The 21,656-nt window shown below is 40.2% G+C and overlaps 1 protein-coding gene across 5 annotated transcripts in view; it reads right to left on the minus strand.

Moving 5' to 3' along the window:
* ITPR1 (inositol 1,4,5-trisphosphate receptor type 1) overlaps nucleotides 1-21,656 on the minus strand; it is a 330,213-nt gene that overhangs the window by 162,360 nt on the left and 146,197 nt on the right. For all 5 annotated transcript variants that reach the window (XM_039240300.1, XM_039240303.1, XM_039240301.1 and 2 more), the window contains 10 exons: nucleotides 14,982-15,081; nucleotides 13,413-13,573; nucleotides 12,767-12,908; nucleotides 10,680-10,838; nucleotides 8,373-8,545; nucleotides 7,028-7,147; nucleotides 5,407-5,601; nucleotides 2,579-2,830; nucleotides 1,518-1,659; nucleotides 627-780 (listed from right to left, as the gene is read on the minus strand). In XM_039240300.1, the coding sequence (XP_039096231.1) occupies nucleotides 627-780; nucleotides 1,518-1,659; nucleotides 2,579-2,830; nucleotides 5,407-5,601; nucleotides 7,028-7,147; nucleotides 8,373-8,545; nucleotides 10,680-10,838; nucleotides 12,767-12,908; nucleotides 13,413-13,573; nucleotides 14,982-15,081 (1,598 nt within the window). The remainder of the gene's footprint in view (nucleotides 1-626; nucleotides 781-1,517; nucleotides 1,660-2,578; nucleotides 2,831-5,406; nucleotides 5,602-7,027; nucleotides 7,148-8,372; nucleotides 8,546-10,679; nucleotides 10,839-12,766; nucleotides 12,909-13,412; nucleotides 13,574-14,981; nucleotides 15,082-21,656) is intronic.

Here is a 21,656-nt window from a genome sequence, read left to right on the forward strand (position 1 = left end):
TGAAATATATGTGAAATGACTAAGTGCAGGACCTAACACAGAGTGACAGGTACAGAAATGTACTTTTTCTGTTCCAGCTGTAGAGACAAGGTTAACAATTAGCCCTATGTGAGTACATCATAGGTACCCACTTTGACCCTAAAACAGAGAAAAAAATAAACATATAAGTAAAAGCAGAGTTTCCTATTCACATACTGGAAATATAATACTCAGACACAAACCGGGATTTTCTTTCATCATATACTAATATCGTCACTGAATGCCTCATGATACACAGAAAACAAGGACAGGACATGTGTTCTTAAGAGATAAGCATTCAATTTGACAGGTAACTTTCAAATGGTTTTGCAAAATTTTCATAAGGAGAAACACATATAGATTCATATATAAATATAAAGGAAATAGAGCAAAATATGAACAATCAAGGACTCATGTATAGGTAGTGGCTGTGCTATTCTTCCAGCTTTTTGTTTTTTTCAAAAATGTCCACAATTAAAAGTCAAGGAGAAAAGGACAGGACATCACAAGGAAACATGACAAGAGTAACAGGAGAGGCTGGGAGGGCGTGTCCCGGGTGTACAGGTGCCAGCAAATACCCCTCCCCCACTTCGCCACAATGTTCTTACCTTTGTTCTCTTCTCCTTTCGCCATCTTGCTAATGGGGAAGATGGTTGTCACATGCACACAGTCCAGTATGGCCAGGAGGATTTTAGTTAATCGTAGAAGGTCAGAGAAGTTATAGAAACCAAAGTAGATGAGATTCCTAGCTAAATTTACAACCTATTATATTAAAACAGGGGTGGGGGGGGAGAAATGGTATTAAGTCAACTGTATTCTTCAGTTCCATTTTATATTGAATAGTTTATAAATACCAGATTCTGACTCTCCTCCTTACGGTTAAGAGGAGACATATATTTTGCTTGCCATTTTTGATCAAATTTCATTTTGTTTCATAAGGAGAAAAAGAAACAAAAACTTGCAAAGCTACTTATCTATTTTAATAACTGGTTAATTAAGAAACTGACCTAATCATTTGTCTGTCGAGTTTCCCAAAGGTACTGTAGGGCAAGCCCCTTTGCAGCCCCAAAGGACACAGATAACGATACTGCAATCCTTGGAAATATGACGCCTCAAAATGAAAACTGGTCTCAAAGAGAAACTTTTTAAGTCAAAGGTAATAAGGATTTGTGTCCCTGAAATGATCTGTGTGCATCCCAAGCATAGCCTGTTTCTTTCCTGTTGTTTTTAATATCACATACAGAGTATACATAATGTTCTATCATTTTACGTGATTCAATAAACCCTGGGTATTTACTCTAACAGCATAACTACCATTAAGTCAAGTGACTGGTATTTGTTCTATTTTATTCTGGAACAAAACTGAGTTGAATCTTTTAGTACAAAACTGGACTACTGTGATAGAAATCACCACCTGCTAAAATATTTTCTATTTACCTCACAGAAAAACGACCAATGAAAAGCAGATAAAACATATAGATCATTTCATCATGAATTACCTCAAATGTAAGCTTATTTTTCTCCTTATCAGAGAAAGGAAACCTCTGACAAACCACATCTCTTAAATACTCCTCCACAAATTCCATGGTCTGTGCAAACCTCTCCTTAATTTCATCTTTGGAAGCTCCACTACTATCATAGCTAAAAGGAAAGAAGAAAGAAAAAGGAAATCAGGGGCATTAGGGTGGCTCAATCTGCTCAGGTTATGATCTCATGGTTCGTGGGTTCAAGTCCTGTGTTGGGCTCCGTGCTGACAGCTCACAATCTGGAACCTGCTTTGGATTCTGTGTCTCCCTCTCTCTGCCCCTCCCCCATTCACACTCTTTTTCACTCTCAAAAATAAATAAATACTTAAAAAAAAAAAAAAAAAAAAAAGGAAATCAAAGTTCAAGATCCTGGGGCCCCTGGATGGCTCAGTTGGTTAAGCGTCTGACGTTGGCTCAGGTTACCATCTTGCAGTTTGTGTGTTGGAGCCTTTATATCAGGCTCTGTGCTAACAGCTCAGAGCCTAGAGCCTGTTTCAGATTCTGTGTGTGTCTCTCTCTCTGCCCCTCTTTTGCTCACACACTCTCTTTCTCTCTCCGAAATAAATAAACATTTAAAAAAATTAAAAAACAAAAGTTCAACATCTTCCCAGGTGGGCCTTCTTCAGCTGCTCAGTCACAAAGCCAACACCCCCTCCCTAAAAACCCCTCTCCCACACTCCGTCTTTATTTTTCAACCTTAGCACACATCACCAAGACATGTAATCATTTATCTTGTTGGTATCTTTTCCCCCAACTAGTGCAGAGATAGTGTTCTGGTTTGTTCACTGATACAGTAGTTAAGGCTGACACAAAGCAGAGACAAATATTTGTTGAATTAAAAAAAAAAGATAAGATATAAAAAATAAAACTATGCCATCTTTTGCATTCTTCAAAAAAAAAAAGTAGTATTTGCCATTCAGTTTTTTATTCTAAGCTTCACCCTTCATCTATGATTTACCTAGATTTAACCTGACCATAAGTGGTTTGTCTATCATGACACAAAACATGAGGAGTTTTTAAAGCAAAAGGCTCACTCATCAATGGCGATCTCCGAGGGGATCTCAGACCAGAGGCGGGCGTATTTCACAGGAGTGACTTGTTCCTGGGGATCTCGGTCCACGTGCATATGAAGCATGAGACGGCAGAAGGATGCCCTCAGGTCATAGGGCAGGTTCTCATCAGACATGCAGCGGAGAATGAGATCTACATCCAGCTGCCCGGATATTTCATTGATGGCCAGGTACTGGCGATCTAGACACATCCTAGCAAAAAGGTTCAACTGATACCTGAAGAAAAGAAAAGTTACATGAAGAAATCAGAAATCACTGCAGAAAGGGGCGCCTTGGTGGCTCCATCGGTTAAGAGTCCGATTTCGGATCAGGTCACGATCTCACAGTTCGTGAGTTCAAGCCCCGCATCGGGCTCTGTGCTGCCAGATTCTGTGTCTCCCCTTCACCCACTCATTCTCTCTCTCTCTCTCTCTCTCTCTCAAAAATAAATAAAACCTTAAAAAAATTACGGAGGATGAATGGAAACGCACAGCAAAACAATTCAAATATTCCTAATTTCATAGTAGTAACATTTGGCCACCTGACCTTATACAGTGACACCCTTATATTGCCCCTGTACCAAGCAAATCAAGAAGCTGTTCAAGCTTTACCACCAGTCATACAAGTCCACTCTGCTGAGTTGGAGTAATCAAGTTGGGCTACTTGATTCCTTTTTGTCCTTGTTTATTTTATGAAATAAATGGGGGAAAATATTTTATTTAAAATGGTTGTCTACTTCTTCAGCTGTTTTTTATACATAGTACATTAGAGACCATGTAAGAAATGTTAAAGGTATCTCCCATACTGAATCTAATTAGACATTTTATCATACTCTTTGGCTCTTATCTCACATAAGCCTACTCTTTGACTTCTACATGAAAAACATGGTGTGCAAAGTAGGGGACTCCTCAAAATGTTTTATGCTTTCTTCCTCATCCAACTACATGTGATCTTTGTCACTTTCTCAACTGGACCACGGAAGCACTCTTTCTCATTCACCCTCAGGAGAAGATGTCTCAGACATTAAAAGAAAAAACAACTTGCAATGTGAAATAAGAAAGCTATAAGCTTCCAAAGTGGCCAATACTGACTTCTGAATCTAAAATCCTATTTATTATCAATAACCATGAGTTGAAAATATTATCAATATCACTAGATATCAGTGGATACAGATTAAAATATGATTCTGTTTCATGCTTATAAAATTAAGGGAGATTACAAAGCATCACAATATTCACAGTTAGCAAACACCAGGAGAAATAAAGTTCTCACTCACAATTGGTGGGAATGTGGACCCAAGTATCCAATCTAGTATTGCTTATCAAAATTGGCATACTTGCCAATTCAACAATTCCATCCCTAATAGGAAAGGGAAACTCTCACTCGTATGCACACTTTTGAATATGGATGTCCCCCGACATGAAAAACTAAACTGTGGTGTACAATGGAATATCCAAGGGCAATGAAAACATGGCATAATAAAATGGAATGCCATCCAGAAGTCAAAAATTAGAGAAATATACCTACCTCCATTAATATGAGCACATCTGAGGAATAATACAGAATAAATAAGGCAGATTTCAGAATGGAACTTCAAGTACAGTACCATTTACATATATTTCTAAAAACTGGCAAAATGCTATATGTTTTTTATGAATACATACAAATGTAGTAAAATATAAACATACAAAGAATATGGAAAGGTATACACTACATGCATGAATGGAAAGAAAGAGAACACAGGAGCTATCAAAGGGCACTGTAGCTGCAAAATTTTACGTATTAAAATATGCCATAAGCACTTTCCCATCTTCCCTTCCTTTTGAAAAGTTTTCATTGGCTCCCTTCCCCTTCTTTTCCTTTCCATTGCCTTCCTTTGAGGTGTCAGGGCCAGCAGGTCTTAAAGTTGGGACCTGGGAGACCCTGAGGCTGGGGTAGGTGAGCAGTGGAGGCGGAGAGTGAGCAAACAGGGACACACACCAGGTAAAAGGCCAGCCAGGTTTCTCAGTCTCAGGAGTAAGTTATGAATACGGAAAGAGGAAGGCTACAATAATGCCAGTGTGTGAGAATGGAACTGGAAGTACCGATGGGACTCATGGTTTTATTATATATTTGTACAGGGGCACCTGGGTGGCTCAGTTGGTTAACCATCCGGGTCTTGATTTTGGCTCAGGTCATGATCTCATGGCTCTTGAGTTTGAGCCCCACGTGAAACTCTGTGCTGCCCTTGCAGAGCCTGCTTGGGATTCTCTCTCCCTCCCTCTTTCTCTCCCCCTCCCTCTTTCTCTGCCCCTCAAAATACTTTCTCTCTCAAAAAAATATTTGTACAGATATAGAAAGAGATATGTGTATAAATGTACATATATGTGTGAATACATGTACTCATTTTCTAGCTCTGTCTGCAAAATTCTTTGAGGTTGGCACTACTGTGTCTATTTTGTAGATAAAGGAACTGGGTGATGAAGAGTTACACAACTTGGCCAAAAGCAAAAACCTAATAAGTTGAAAGGTCAGGATTTATACACGAGCAGTTCGAATGACCACATAATATGCACCCATGTGCTATTCTATTAAGGACAAACAGCAACTAGGGGCTGATGCAAGCGCTCACTGTTCTGTCAACCTGGCTACATCCAGAAATCAATTTACTTCCTAAGTACCAAAGAAAGCTTACACTCCCCAATCCTAAAATCTACATCTTTTGCTAGACAGGTGACAACTTGTGATTGTGTGAAGAAATCAAAAAACAATAAATTCCTCATCAATTCCCTTCGGGGCACCCCAAACTGAGCCCAGTGGACCCCCTGTAGTACCTGTAGTAGCTGAGCACATCACGGTCTTCCTTCTGCCCTTCTTTAGCATCTTGTGCCAATTCCCGGACACTCTTGCTGCGAATCTCCTTGTTGCTGTCCCTCCAAAAGAGCCACACCTCCTCCTCATCTTCTCCTGCTTCCAGAGCATTCTCTCCAGTAGAGACACCCTCAAATTCAAAACGAGAAAGAACCAACCTGGAAAACAAGAAGAGTAGGGAAAAAACTCATTATGTTAGAAACACTTGCTAATCTCAGATCAACCCTAGCAATCTACTGAAATCTATCTTCACGTTCAGCATAAAGACACATGGGAAAACATTTTTATTTTCCTCAATGGCAGAATTGCAAAGAGTCAAATATTAAATTCTTCATATACTTTATTCCAGTGGTGCTCAAGCAGGGTGATTTTGTCTGCCCCGCACCCTCCCCAGGAGACATCTGGCACTGTCTGCAAACATTTTAATAGTTTTGTTTGTCCCCACTGAGTGGGAGGGGAATGATGAGTATCTAGTGGGTAGAAGCCAAGGATGCTGCTAAATGCACAGGACAGTCCCTCATGATAAACAGTTATTCAAAGCCCAAATGTCAAAATGCTGAGGTTGCATTAGCCCAAGCCCAAAATTAAGTTATGAGAAGCAAAAAACAAACAAAACAAAACAAAACAAACAAACAAAAAAACCCCACTAGAACTCAGGGCACAATTCAGTTTCGGCTTTTGTTTTTTAAACATTGGCCCTGCTACTAGCACTGTACTTATCAGGAAAACTGTTTCCTTGCTAAAAATAAATCACCACTATTACCAAATTTTTTATGTACCACTCAACACTTTCTGAACAGTGATAATTAAAAAGCTCTTCCCTACAATGGCTTAATATCACCATAGAATTATCTCCTTTAAAATTTAAAACTGATGATCTTACCTAAAGAACTTTAAACTCTTAATATTACTGCATATTATTATATGCATAACGCTCTCTGGCGACTTGACATTATTTTTAAACCAGTGTGGAAGGAGGTGCATGGGTGGCTCTGTCAGTTGAGCATCTGACTCTTGATTTCAGGCAGGTTACAATCTCACAATTTCTTGAGTTCAAGCCCCGCATCGGGCCTGGCGCTGACAGTGTGAAGCCTACTTGGGATTCTCCCTCTCCCTCTCTTCCTCCCTGCCTCTCTTTCTCTGACCCTTCCTTGCTCACGCTGTCTCGGTCTCTCTCAAAATAAAACTTTAAAAAATATATTCAAAAAATAAAAATAAAAAATATATTTGCAAATAAACAGATAAACCTGTGTGCAAAGTAAGTGACACCTCTGTACAGAGGCGGCCACTCCAAAAGCAAACTTAATTCTCCCATCAGGGTGATGGGCATGGAGGAGGGCACTTGTTGGGATGAGCACTGGGTGTTATGTGTAAACCAACTTGACAATAAACTATAAAAAATAAAAATAAAAAAAGACCTTTGCATAAGAAAGATCCCATGCCAGCCCATCTGACTTCAGACCAAGTCTGAAGAAATTGAAGGGTTAAGTTCTACTATCCTAGATGCAGACATCCACTGGACTGTACGCTCTCCATCTAAACGCCTTTCTCATGTGTATCTTAAATCCCAAGACCCCCACTCACTTGGTCTCAATCAGGATGTCAGCATTGGTTGGATTCAGCACGGCTTTACATATCAGTTCCTGGGTCACCGGGATCGATTTGTTCATGGACACACAGAGGTCGGAGAGGTAATCTAAGAATCTATTGAGAAAGAGAAAGCAAACAAAATGTTTTCTGCAGCCATAGCAGAGGTTTGGCTCTTGGAGCCGGACTCTTCCTCAAGTGGACAGACCTAACATACCTTTGACCCAAGAAACCAGAGGCATTTTAGGTTTTGGTGCCAGCATCTACAGCACCAGCAAAACCCCAGTTGCTGTAAGAGAAGAAATCAAGAAAGGAGAAAAAGAAGAAAGGTGGCAGGGGGCGGGGCAGATGAAGACATGAGAAGGTTGGAGTGAAAAGAACAGGACAAGGAAGAAGTTCACATAAGGAAGAAATAGTGGAGACGGAGGAGGACCTGAGGGGTTAGGCAAGGCTCTGAGGCCTGACGGCCCACGCTGGAATTCCCTGTTCTCGTTAGTGGTGTTTTGATGTGCGCTGTTATGTGGGGCGATGTCTTAACCTCACTTTTCTCATCTTCACAAGAGGGTAATGTAGAATCTTGCAGGACAGGACTGTCCTGAGGATTAAATCCAATAATTCATGTCAAGTGCTTATTTAAGTTGGCTCTCTGGAACATGAGAATACTCCGTGAAACGTTCTTTATCTTTAGGGGTTGGGAGGAGTCACTTTATAAGAACACTATCAGCTCTCAGTGTGTCTCAGCGTGACCATTCAAAATATGTCTATTATAAACTATTTCCCACTTCTCCTGAAATGCTGTAGATCTTAATTAGGAGTAGAAAAGAGGGAAGAGAGGAGGGGGAGGGGGGAGATTTATGTGAATGAGAAATGACAGAACTGTAACGTAAAATAAAAACACTCAAGTGACAACTAAGTTTGCAAAAGACTCTTACTTATGACATTTGGGGGAGGTGATCTAAGAGATAAATAGGGAGTGGTAAACCATGAATGAGTGGCCATCACTGTCATTTCCTGCACATCTACCAAGTGTCAGGCGCTTCACGGATATTTATTCTCATTCAATTTTCATAAACATCCATTTAGCATAGAAGGAAATCAAAGCTCAAGGGGAAAGCGAAAGTCACCCAGCTGGTAAAGTGCAGAACTATGATTCCTCTACCGTCTATTCCAACACCACGTTCTTTCCACTACTCACCGAAGAGTCTCTCCAGACAGGCCTAACTGAAATCTGTCAGTGGTGGCCGTCCTAAAGGAAATCTAGCCATAAGCACTCTGACTAGCTCTGTACCTGCACCTCAAAGGCACAGACATCTTCTGCTGATCAGGCCCACTTCCGCCTCACCTGGGCTCCCTGTTCTTTCGCACCAGACTGACAAATGTGTCGATCTCAGCGGCGGTGATGTGTTTTTCCAGGAGTTTTCGGTTATTGTGAAGCAGGGCAGTGATGGTGTCTTCGGCCAGCACATCATAGCCAATCTGCTTCTGCATGAAGCCAAACTGCTTGGCTATGTACTCCTTTTAAGGAAGAAAAAGAAAGGTCAGCGGGGAGAATAAAAGACTTTAAGGTTAACCCAAAACGAGGCAAAGTAGCAACCATCCCTGAGGAGAAGTACTGTGAGTAAGGGAAATCCTGGTGGTGTACCTTTCCACAACTTTTTCATCTAGAACAACAACTGCCAACTCCCTCACACCCTTCATTTTACTAAACCCACCACGCAAATGTAATTAAGCAAATTATCCTGTCTGTACAGATGGGCATTTTATCAAGTGCACAGTATAAATATTAATGTGGTGACTTATTTTTCTAAAAGGTCAAAAGCTGTTTTTCAGCTCCGATTTTATTGCTAATTCAAGAGGACTTAACTGTGCCTTAGTGCTCCGTGCTACTGAATAAACACACTTAAGCTCACCTAGAAATTTAGAACAATATCAGCCTATTTTGTTTTCTTTAGCTGGAGTGAAAGTACATTTTCATAGCCAATGGGGAGCAGAAGCAAGTGAGGAATACCTAAGCCAGTTAATCATATTCACAGAACACATGAAAACACCTCTCGCTTGTCTCTTTGGGGACCAGACATGACATTCCATAAAAATATATGAGAAGTTAGGAAAGCCTCTTGTGGGCATCTGTTTCTATTCAAAGATGTTTCCTGCCTAAGACAGACTATTTGTTACTCAAAGTTCAAACAGCCCTTGAAATTTGGTTTAATTTTTTAAAATTAATTACCAAATCCTAAAAATTACTCTGGGTGTACACAGAGGACACTGGCCACTTTTCAGCCCATGCTCAGTAAGGATGCATGTTTGGGAATCCATCAGCCTTGAGGGACAGACTGCTGCCACGTGACAGATAATCCATAAACAATGAGCAAAAACAGTCAATGTAGCAGCAGCCAGTGGGACTGGTTATTCTTTTCACATACAAGCAAAATGTGCTGGTACACACTACAGGCTCTGATGTATCCTCATCGGAATATGGCAGAGGGGAACAGAACAAAACCTCTTTGCCGCTATGTGAGCATGGTTTTAATGCACTGGCGGTGGGATTAAAGTAACCAGAGCACCCAAAGACAACCTATCCTGGCTAATGAACAAAGCATCATAGGTACATGATACCTTCTATTTCCACAATAGCAAAGCCTAAGTCAAAAGCTTACACTTGCTAACAATGTTACATCTAATACTATAGCGCACTGCTTAAGTTTAACACTATCTTGATGACAAAACAAAAACAACTTTGATTACACAAAGAAGTTGAAATTTAAAGGCCAGATGTGGCAGCAGTCAAAAGTTTACCAACAAAAGCCTTCTGTAACACAACGCAGAGACTCGGAGTCAAGGTTACAAGCAGCAACATCCGTACACCTATAACTACTTGAACGCAGTACAGGGCTTCTCAGCCTCAGCAGTACTGACTTTCTGGGCTGGGTAACTGTTCACTGTTGGGGGATGTCTTGTGCATTCCTGGATATTCAACAGCATCTGTGGCTTCTACCCACTAGATGCCAGGAGCCCCCCACCCCCACCCCTCACCTCCAGCCAAGTTGTGACACTCAAAAGGGTCTCCAGATATTGCCAAATATTTCCTGGGGGACAAAATTACTCTCAGCTGAGAAATACTAAGTGTGCCAACAGAGTTCATTGGTTTCCCTAGAATGGCAAATTGAAGGGAGCCCCCAGAGAGGTTAGAATGTTTATTTCCTGGGGACATTATATATATTGTCATGATACAGATAAGGACTTATCATACCATAAAACATGAGCCAAAACCAAGAAAAAGAAAATGTTACCAGCACAGATGGAAGATGTGAAAGGGAGCAAGAAGATTCTACTCTTGCTTTAATATAAACACACATGATCATTTTCCTAAGCTTTAAGATAATGTGCCATAAAACACTAGAAATACCAGTGTCAAAAAAAATCTCAATGAAAGGTAGCTACAGAAGGGGACTTCTCAGGTATCTGTAAGAACTCTATAATGTTATCTTCTTCTCAGGCTTGCAAAAAATGTATTTCCCATCTAAGGGCAGACATAATCAACTATTCTCTAGCCATTAAGTAACTACAGATGTAAAACTTAAAACTCATGAGGCAAGGGAACTTCAGGGAGGAAACTGCCCATCACTTCCCATCAATCCTGAATCCCAACCTGGTTCTTCCTGTAGTCTTGCTGGGAGTGTCTCAGGACCCTGTAGCAGAGCCGGCAGATATGTCTGAAAGGAGCGTGCCGCTGGTCCCCAAGCTCCTCCAGCCGCAGCATTGGGCCATCGCCACAGTCTGTGAAGGGGGCTTGTAACAACTTGAAGATCTGGTTGTGAGCACGAAGCATAAATACTGTCACCATTTCATGTGTTAATGGCTAGCCCTCTGTTGCAAACTAACAGAACCTCCTAGGTGGTTGCACTTCACAGGTCAGTCTCTCTACATACATGTCAGTAACCTGAAAATTGTATGCCCACTCTACAGTCCACCTGGACCTAACTGGTCCTCAAACCTTCCCAGTACAGTGTGTAGGGCTATGGTTACACACCCATTACCAGATTCTAGGCTGAAATCACACTCCTGCATTATTCCCTAGTGGTATAGCACACAGTCAAGGTAACCTTGGTTTCCTCACTAGTATAATGTAAAGAATACTACCCAGCTCACAAGGGAGTCCTAAGGATGAAAGTAGATAAAAACTGTCAGTTGCATTAATATAGTGCTCAATGAAGGCTTCTGCCATGGAATCCATCATTTTGTTCCCTCATGGAATTGCTTGTGGAAATGAGCATTGGCATTGAGCCAATCTAATCTGGGAGGTCATCCCATAAAACAGCTGGACATAATTCATACTTGGACTGGAAACCCTTGCTGAAACATGATGGAGTGTTAATAAATTTTGTCTTTCATCAACCACCAGGAGAAAGGGTTCTCAAATCCCAAGTTCCTATGGAGAGCTGTGGGAGGAGTAACTAACATATTTATCTTCAGGTTTTAGTGGCCAGGGATTTCTATGCCAAGCATACAGCCCAATCTCTAATAGCTTCAGAGAACTCTACGGTATGCATTTCTGGGCACTTCATTTACCCTGTCACTTACTTCCCTACAGTTTGTGTTTATACCAGCTTACTTAAATTTTACCAGATAATAGCATCCATATATGTCCTATAAGCCATTATTCGTTCTTAGTGGTAAGGTCTTGAGGTGATTATGGAGGTCCCTGTAAGAGTCTATCCAGGCCTGAGTTTATCAAATCCTCCAAATCTCCCAGCTCAGCCAAATGAAATAATGTTAAGAACACATGGCACTTGTTATTATTTTTGATGAAAATACAGTTGTCAACTGAAGTCTTCTTGGAGTTCCTAACAGGTGAATTCTTACATGTTGACATTCAACAAGTGTGTTGTCAATTTAACTGAGCTAATGAAAGCCTGGGTGGCTGCGTCAGTTAAGTGTCCAACTTTGCTTGAGGTCATGATCTCACAGTTAGTGAATTCAAGCCCCACGTCGGGCTCTGTGCTGTCAGCTCTGAGCTTGGAGCCTGCTTCAAATTCTGTGTTTCCCTCTCTCTCTCCTCCTCCCCTGCTCATGCTCTCTCTCTCTCTCTCTCAAAAGTAAATAAACATTAAAACATTTTTTAAAAAAAATTTAACTGAGCTATGAAGCCATGAAAAGACACAGAGGAACTTCAGATGCACATTACTAAGTGAAAGACAACAGTCTGGAGAGGCTATATACTGTATGATTCCAACCACGTGACATTCTGGAAACCGCTGAACTATGAAGCAATAAAAGGATCAATGGTTGCCAGGAGTTGCGAGAAGTGAGTGGTGAACAGGCACAGTACAGAGGATTTTTAGGACAGTGATAATACTCTGTATGAATCCACCATGACGGATATGTTAATACACATTTGCCTAAATCCAGAGAATGCATAGCACCAAGAATGAACCCTAATGCTAATTCAAGATTTGAGGAAATTATGATGTGTCAATGTAGGTTCAGCAATTGTAACAAACCTACCACTACAGTGGAAGATATTAACGATAGGTGAGGCTATGCATATGTGGAGGCAGGAGGTGTACGTGAACTCTGTGCTTTCCATGCATTACCGATAGGAACTTAGAACTGCTTTATAAAATCCAGTCTGATTTCTTCAAAAGTCTTCCAGGTGGGAGCCACCTATGTCCCTCTTTAAGAGCAGTAATCCCATCCATTTCTTACAAAGATCCCAATATGGTGCATCTAACAGACCTGCTTGAGGATATTCTGCTCTCTCATCAGCTTCTGCCGTTCCCTGTTAGGCTTGGAGAAGACCACTTCAAGCACATCTTGACCAGAGTTCGTGCCACCAGTGACAAAGTAAACCAAGTCTTCCAGCAGCTTGGTTACAGACCTTGGGGGGAAAGAAGCTATTAGAGATGGGAAATGTTGGACGTCTAATACGTTGAAAGCTTTACCCTGAAAGACCCTGACCTATCAAGCCACTTAAACGCAAGCAGATCCACTCTTTCCAATTTCCTCAAATGGGACAACCAATTACCAAAAAGAATAAAATACACACAACACATTATTGTCCATAAAAGGATAATCACCTTCACAAAATATGAGCCTTCACATTTTATGTCAGTGTAACTGTGGCCCCTGTCATTTAGTTAGGAAGTTCCAGAGGCCAAACTGGTGACAGAGAAAAAGGCAGGTCTTTATAATTTTAGAGACTGTCAAAGAACTAAATGTGGTTCTTGAAAATCACAAGTTGAAGCCACATATAAATACTAAGGCCTGACCCTTTCACACAAAGCTATTCAGAGCTGGCATTCTCTCTTTCTGTAAACAACAAATTTAAAAGCTCCACAGTGGTTGAGGTTGAGTATGTATGGTTCTTACGGGAAGCCCTTACCTTCTTTCGTTCTGAGTGATGGTGCCTTTCTCCAGCTTCCCAGCTATGGAGCCCAGCACCTTGCTGGCGTCATTGGCAAAATCCAAGTCCCGAACCTCAGCAGGAGAAACTGGAACTATGGCAAATGCTTCCTTATCCTCCTTTACAGGGGAGGTGCCGATCTGAAAAGCAAAATGGTCTTTATGGGACTGTCTCCTGGATTGAGACAATAAAACATTAATCAAAACACTGTATTTAAGGGATAGGGCAATCCAAGAAGCTGGAGATATCCGGCAGTTAGAATCAACTAGACAGAGAAAAACATCTGAAAGAAAGTACCTCAAGTCATTAACAGTCGTTACCTCCAGAGATTGTTACTATGGGGAAGAGGGAGGCAGAAAGTGGGCTCTGGTATCATTTTCATTTTACACCTTCATTTGTGAAAGGAAGCATGTTAAGACTGTTAAAATCTTAAAACATTTTTACAAATACATAGGGAGGAGTGCCTGGGTGGCTCAGTTGGTTAGGCATGTAACTCTTGATTTTGACACAGATTAAGATCTCATGGTTCCTGACACTGAGCCCCGCATAAGGCGCCTGCTTGGGATTTTCTCTCTTTCTCCTTCTCTCTCTCTGAGCCTTCCCAACTTGTGTGTGCGCTCTCTCTCAAAATAAAACATTTAAAAATAAATAAATAAGGGGGAGCCTGGGTGGCTCAGTCGGTTAAGTGTCCAACTTTGACTCAGGTCATGATCTCACAGTTCATGAATTCAAGTCCCGTGTCGGGCTCTGTGCTGACAGCTCAGAACCTGGAGCCTGCTTCAGATTCTGTGTCTCCCTCTTTCTCTGTCCCTCCCCCGCTTACACTCCATCTCTCTCTCAAGAACAAACATTAGTTTTTTAATAAATAAACAAAAAATAAGTAAGCAAATACATAGGGAAAAAGCCAATGAGCAAAATAATTGACTCAGAGTATTATAAGGGCAGACAATGTACCATTCTTTTAACTCTTCTACATACCTGGAAATGTTCATAAAAATAGAAGAAAAAAATTCCAGTAATTCCTCCCATCACTAAAAACAAGGTAAAGGTACCATTTCACTTTTTAAAAAATCCCTATGTTTGTGTACTTATGTTTTATGACCCTGGAGAAGGTAGTCAAGGAGAGGTGGGCTTCAGGTAGAGAAATTAAAGGGGCTGAGATAAATTTCAAAAAAAATAAAAGCGTCTATTTAAAGACAGAAAGAAAAAAAATAAAGATTGGGGAAAACCAGCTAGGTATTTGATATGCCTCAAGGCACAAACATTCTCCCAGCCAAAATCATCCTTCACACAGACATGAAATCCAGACAATTGCTCAACCTTTAGGGCAAAAGCCATGGAATAAAAGGTTCTGGTTATTTTAAAAAGCCTGGGCTTGCTTTATCCAGGTCCCTTGGAGAGAATTCTTTCACTGCATTCAAGTTTGTCCATGACTACACTCTGGCCAAAGCAATAAAATGCAGCTCCCTCCTCCCCTATCTGTCCTCAAGGGAGCCCTTTCATTAGGGAGCACAAGACCAAAGGAGTCAGCCAAGTTCCAGAACTTACTTTCAGCATCACAGGTTTTTCTTCTTCTTTGTCGATGGGGATATTTGTGCTGTGAACCCAGGTATTAGTACACAGGTGTCTGAGCCGGACATAGGAGTTTCTGAAGGGGAAAAAAAAAGGATCTGAGGGACAGTAATTTTTAGGTTTTCTAAACCCACTGGCCTAGTATATTTTCTATCAAAATAAAACGGGATACCAAAACGGTTTCCTGCTACATACAGTAGGCAATATAAACCAAGGCACAAACGGATCCACACCAAAATAATGATTCTAACTTTGTGATATGCTGTATTTCTAAATATAAGATCACTCCTGTGAATGAGTATCTCAGAACTGAGCACGAGACAGAGTAACAAAAAGTATTCACAGAGTACATATTAATGCATATCATGAGAAATGATAAAGCATTGCATGAATTTTTCATATGGATCAATAAAGCAAAAAATAAAAAATTACCAGGATAAAATATGAGTCAATATTTAATAACCTTGTGGTAAGAAGGCCTTTGAAGCATGTAACATACAAGGTCCATAAATTTGAGAAGTAAAAGATGGACACACTTTATAATACTGTTTACATTTTTTATCTCCCATTAAGGAAAAAAAAAAAAAACACCGCAAAAAGCAAAAACCATCATGAGCAAAGATGAAAGAAAAAGGATTGGGAAAATGAAATAATAATGAAAAGCATAAAAAGGTAGTTAATCTGCATAAAGAGATCTTTAAATCAATAAGAAAAAACGGTAAACAGGAAAGGTAAATAGGACAAGGACATCAGCCATTAATTTAATAAAGCAATATAAACTGCCAATAAACTTGGAAGTATATATTCAATCTCTTTAGTAAACAATTTGCACAAATAAAAACTATAATTTTTCTGAATATCTTCCAAAGATCTTAGAGACTGACATAACCCAGTATTTACAAGAGCTTAGGGAAACAACCTCTCCTCACACTCATGGTGAGAGTGTAAACAGGTAAAACTCTAGAAGGGAGTCTGGCGCTTTGTAAAGCAAGTAAAATGTATCTATCTTTTCATCTAACAATCTCATTTTTAGATATTTTGCCTAAGAGATGACAACCCACGTACCGGGGCATAAGTATGCTCAACAAAGCATTATTTATGGTAATAAAAAAGTAAACAATCCAAGGTCTCAATAAGGAACTAATTATTGTACATATAGTGGAATACTAAATGGTTATTGAAAAATGATTACAATTGATATTTATTTACTTGGAAATATGTACAAATTATTCAGTGAAAACAATGTTAAAAATAGCTTATAATTTTATTAATGATAAATTATATAGAGGTTATCTACATGCCCAGAGACTTGTCTAAAACTACATAAACACTAATGTTAATAGTGGTTATCTCTGTATGGTTAAATTTTACATAATTTTCCTTGCTTCTTTGCTCTCCATGATGTTAACATATTTTTGTCATCTTACAGTGAACACGGATAATTTTACAATGTTTTCTAATTTTGCTTTAAGAAAGTAATTGAAATAATGGCATAATTTTGGCATCAGGAATCCACCACATCAGTGAGACAAGATCAGTGAACATCAAACAACAGTAAATAACAGGAAATGCAAGTGAAAAACCATAAAGCTGGGAGATAGTCAAGGGAAGCACTGAAGGAATTTTAGAGGAGATCAGTGAGGCTCCACAAAGTCATGGATGTTTTTGTTACAGAAAAATTGAGTTGGAACTTTAAACACTGTTGGGGCTGGGGCAGACAAGGGACCACAGAAGTCATTTGCATTAAGAGGAATTTAGAGCAATGGTAGAGACATGGAAAAGAGGTGGGGACAGGGGGCATCAAACCAGACATCTATCTTTAGTACATCCTCTCTGCCTTCCGCTTTCACTCATTATAACTGTCTTGAACATTCTAAGGTAAGGGCAACAAGAGTGATATTTAACTAAAATGAATATACATGAAACAACATGAACACGAAACCTGACAGATATGTGCAAATTCTTTTTCATCTGAGTGACATGGACTCATTTTCTTAACTTCAAAATATAACCAAAGCCTGGAGCTTAGCTTTTAATGGGATGATTACCTTCTATAAAGTTCTATGTCAAATTATACTTGAGACACAAAAAGGTATATCGATTCATCCCAAATCTCATTCCCAATCCTTAACTCAAAAGCCATGATGTCAAGACAATTACAAAACAGCCACAAAGTTGGATGCTCTCCCAGTGTTCATCTAAGGCATCTATTTTACATATATTGCAATTTTATTATCTTGTTTAGTATATCCAGAACTTGCCATTATCCTTTTCAGTTCAGCTTGGAAAGATTTTTCTAACCAGTGACTATCACAAAAATTTCTTTGGTGATAACATTTCAGAGACATTCATTTATCTACTTTCGGACTTCCTGATCTTCAAACAAGCAATATTTAGCACAACTTTAAGATGCAGGGAAATGAGTGTACCACTCCTATGGTTTTTTGATGCCTCCAGAAGACTAAAGAATAAGAAGCCCATTCAATTCTGGCTTTCGGGCCTTGGGTCAGGGACAAGAGTGGATAAAAATTTTTAAAACTAAGACCAAGTCCAAGATCGTAACTGGTAATTAATACTAGTAGACCATGCCAGACACTTTTCGCATGGTGAACACATGCTTCCATTGTTTAAGAGTTTAGAACCCATCTATCTATGGACAACTATCCACCAACACAGTTTTCCAATTTGGCTATCTGACCTAAAAGCTTAGACCTCCCCTTCCTACAGGATCATGCAAATTTCTAACCTACTGGGGAATAGGGCCACCTAGCACCTCACTCTTCTTGCCAAGGAAACACATGAAGCACCTTATGATGGAACAATGTGGTATTTTACATAACAGGGTTCTGGTTTTTGCTATCCCTTGCAAACTAAAACATCTAACATGTAATATAAATGTCATTCCCTTGTCTCCTGGGAACCTAAACAAATTCATTAAATAACTTCCAGAAGAGAGGACATGATATATGGAAATTTACATAAACCAAAATGCCATTGGGCTCTCCAGACCTATTTAGTTAAGAAGTCAATGAGAAAGGAAGCTTTTAAAAGGCAATCTATCCTACCCAAATCATAATTAAAAAGGATCTCAAAATGAATCAAAGATCTAAGAGTAAAAACCAAAAAACATAAAAATCTTAAAACATCAGCATAAATGGTTGTGACCTTGGAACGTGCAATGGTTGAAGAAACTAAAAGCATAAGCAATCAAAGAAAAAACAGATTGGACTTTGACGAAATTAAAAACTTTTCTACTTCAAGAGATACCATCTAGAAAGTGAAAAGACAACCTAGAGAATGGGAGAAAATTCTTGCAAATCATTTATCTGGTAAGGAATTTGCATCTAGAAAAAAGAACACTTAAAACCCAATAATAAAAAGACAACTCAATTTTTGAAATGGACAAAAAATAATGGGCAAAGGATGTGGATAGATACTTCTCCTGAGATGATACATAAGTAGCCAATACGCATAGGAAACGATGATGAACCTCACAGAAACACAAATCAAAACCAAAATGAGAGGGGCGCCTGGTGGCTCAGTTGGGTAAGCGTCCAACTTTGGCTCAGGTCGTGTTCTTGCAATTCGTGAGTTCGAGACCCACACCAGGCTCCACACTATGAGCACAGAATATCAGAGTCTGCTTCAGATTCTGTGTTTCCCTCTTTCTCTGCCTCTCCCCTGCTCCATGCTTGTGTTCCCTCCTTCCCTCTCTCTCAAAAATAAACATTAAGGGGCGCCTGGGTGGCTTAGTGGGTTGAGCGTCCGACTTTCGCTTAGGTCATGATCTCGCGGTTCGTGGGTTCAAGCCCTGCGTCGGGCTCTGTGTTGACTGCCAGCTCAGAGCCTGGAGCCTGTTTCAGATTCTGCGCCTCCCTCTCTCTCTGACCCTCCCCTGCTCACGCTGTTTCTCTCTCCTAGAAATAAAAAAACAAAACAAAACAAAAAAAAAAACATAAAAAAAATTAAAAAACAAAAAAACACAACGAGGTACCACTTCACACTTACCAGAATTGCTCAAATGAAAGAAAGAGTAACAAGTATTGGAGAGAATGTAGAAAAGCTGGAACCCTCACACAAAGGCGCTGGAAACGTAAAATGCTGGATCCATGTTGAACAACCACCTGGCAGTTTCTTAAAACGTTATACAGAGTTACTGCAGGACATAGCATTCCACTCCTAGGTGTATTTCCAAGAGAATGAAAACTTATGTCCCCCCAGAATGTGTACAAGAATGTTTACAGCAGCATAATATTCAAAAAGGGCAACAATCCAATGGGCATCAAGTAATAAGTGGATAAGTATGAGGCACCTGGCTGGCTCAGTCAGAAGAGCATGCAACTCTTCATTTGAGGTCATGGGTGTTCAAGCCCCACTTCGGGCACAAAGAGTACTTAAAATATAAATAAATAAGTGAATGAATAAATTTTAAATATAAGAAAAGGATAGGTATTAGCCTTTTTTCTTTTAAGGAGGTTTCACACCCAGCATGGAGCCTAAAGCAGGGCTTAAACTCACGACCATAAGATCAAGACCTGAGATGAGATCAAGAATCAGACAACCAACTAACTGAGCCACCCAAGCAGTCCTAACCCTTTTTTAAAAAAACAAAACAAAACAAAACTAGGGGCGCGTAGGTGGCTCAGTCAGTTAAGCACCCAACTGGATTTCAGCTTAGGTCATGATCTCTAGGTTGGTGGTATGAGCCCCACATTGGGCTCTGAGCTGACAGCTTTCCTGCTCTCTCTGTCCCTCCCCTGCTCTCTTTCTCTATCAAAATAAATAAATGAACATTTAAAAATAAAACAAAATGTAAAAAAAATAAGTGATGAAGTGCCTGGGTGGCTCAGTTGGTTAAGTGTCCAACTTCAGCTCAGGTCATGATCTCACAGTTTGTGGGCTCAGGCCCTGCACTGGACTCTGTGCTGACAACTCAGAGCCTACAGTCTACTTCAGACTCTGTGTCTTCCCCTCTTTCTGCAACCCCCTACTCTTTCATGCTCTCTCTCTCTCAAAAAGTAAACATTACAGTTTTTTTAATTAAAAAAAAATACATGGATAAATACAATGTGGTATAACCATATAATGAAATATTATTCAGCAGTAAAATAAAATGAAGTACTAATACATGCTATAATATGGATGACTCTTAAAAATTCTAAGTGAGGGGTACATGGGTGGTTCAATCGGTTAAGCATCCGGTTTCAGCTCAGGTCACGGTCTCACGGTTTGTGAGTTCAAGCCCCACGTCAGGCTCTGTGCTGACAGGTCAGAGCCTGAAGCCTGCTTCAGATTCTGTCTCTCTCTCTCTCTCTCTCTCTCTCTCTCTCTCTCTCTCTGTGCGTGTGCTCTAACCCATTCAAACTCTTTCTGTCTCTAAAAAGTAAACATTAAAAAATTTTTTTTAAATACTAAGTGAAATAAACCAGTCTCAAAAGAGCACACAATACATGATCCCATTTAAATGAAACATCCAGAAAAGGCACACCAATAAAGACAGGAAGCAAGTGACTCTAAGGGTGGAGGTAGAGCACAGGGAAATAAGAGTTACTGAGAAAGGGTGTGGTGTTTTTTTGGGGGGAAAAAATGTCCTAAAACTGTGATGTAAGTTGCCCAGCGTTGTTCATAAAAACTACTGAATTAAGCACTTCAAGTGAATCATAGGTATATGAATTATATCTCAACAAGTCTGTTACTGTAAAAACAAACAAACAAACAAAACCCCCAAAAAACAGAAAACAAAACCAGGGTCAACTCAGTCAGTTCAGTGTCTGACTTCGGCTGAGGTTATGATCTTGCAGTTCAAGGGTTCAAGTGCCGCACTGAGCCTGCTTCAGATCCTCTGTGTCCCCCTCTCCCACTGCTCCTCTCCCACTCATACGTGCTCACGTGCTCTCTCCCTCTCAAAACTTAACACTAAAAAAAATATGTTTAAAAAAAATCTGTAAATCAGCTAAATCAGGGCTTCCAAACCTGGGGAATGCAAAGCTATGCACATACTTGGGATTTCCTAGAGAAACACCTCTAGCTTTCCCCAGATTCTCAAGGGATTAACAACCCAGCAGAGTTGAAGAACCAAGTGACAATTTTGCTGCAGGGCAAGGAAAGCCCTCCTTGCAATGTCAAGTACTCTTGCACATGGACACTGTCCTCCATTCATCACTCCAACAGCACAAGAGAAAGTTCTCTAATGCTGAGAGCACCCACGCTGCAGCTACCGGTCTCACTGATGGTGGGCTGCTCGGGGCCAAAGCAGGGGTGGAGAGGAAGGACAAGGCCACTGGGAAGAAATGAAGGAAACCAAAGGTCAGCAGATCTGCAGACGGCACACCTTGCTCGAATCCTCGTTTTGCCAACAGGCACTTGCGTGCACCAGCCCAGGGAAGTGGTGCTTTGGCCGCTGATACCAGCTCAGCACAAGCTGGTAGGTTTTCTGCAAAAGGCTTACAAATAGGGATCGGAGTCTACTAACCTCTGGGACATTCGAGACAGGATCTTTGGGTCTCTCTGATGTTTGATTTGGATCTAAATAATGTAATTTAAAATAGCACATACACAGTCAAGTGTATGGAAAATGATGAAAAGTTAATTTGTATTAACAGGTTATTGAGTCTGGGTTCAGTCTGTGGAATGAAGCTGCTTCTGCTGTCT

Source organism: Hyaena hyaena, unplaced genomic scaffold, assembly GCF_003009895.1.
Source record: "Hyaena hyaena isolate Hyena2069 unplaced genomic scaffold, ASM300989v1 scaffold_172, whole genome shotgun sequence".
Lineage (NCBI taxonomy): Eukaryota > Metazoa > Chordata > Mammalia > Carnivora > Hyaenidae > Hyaena > Hyaena hyaena.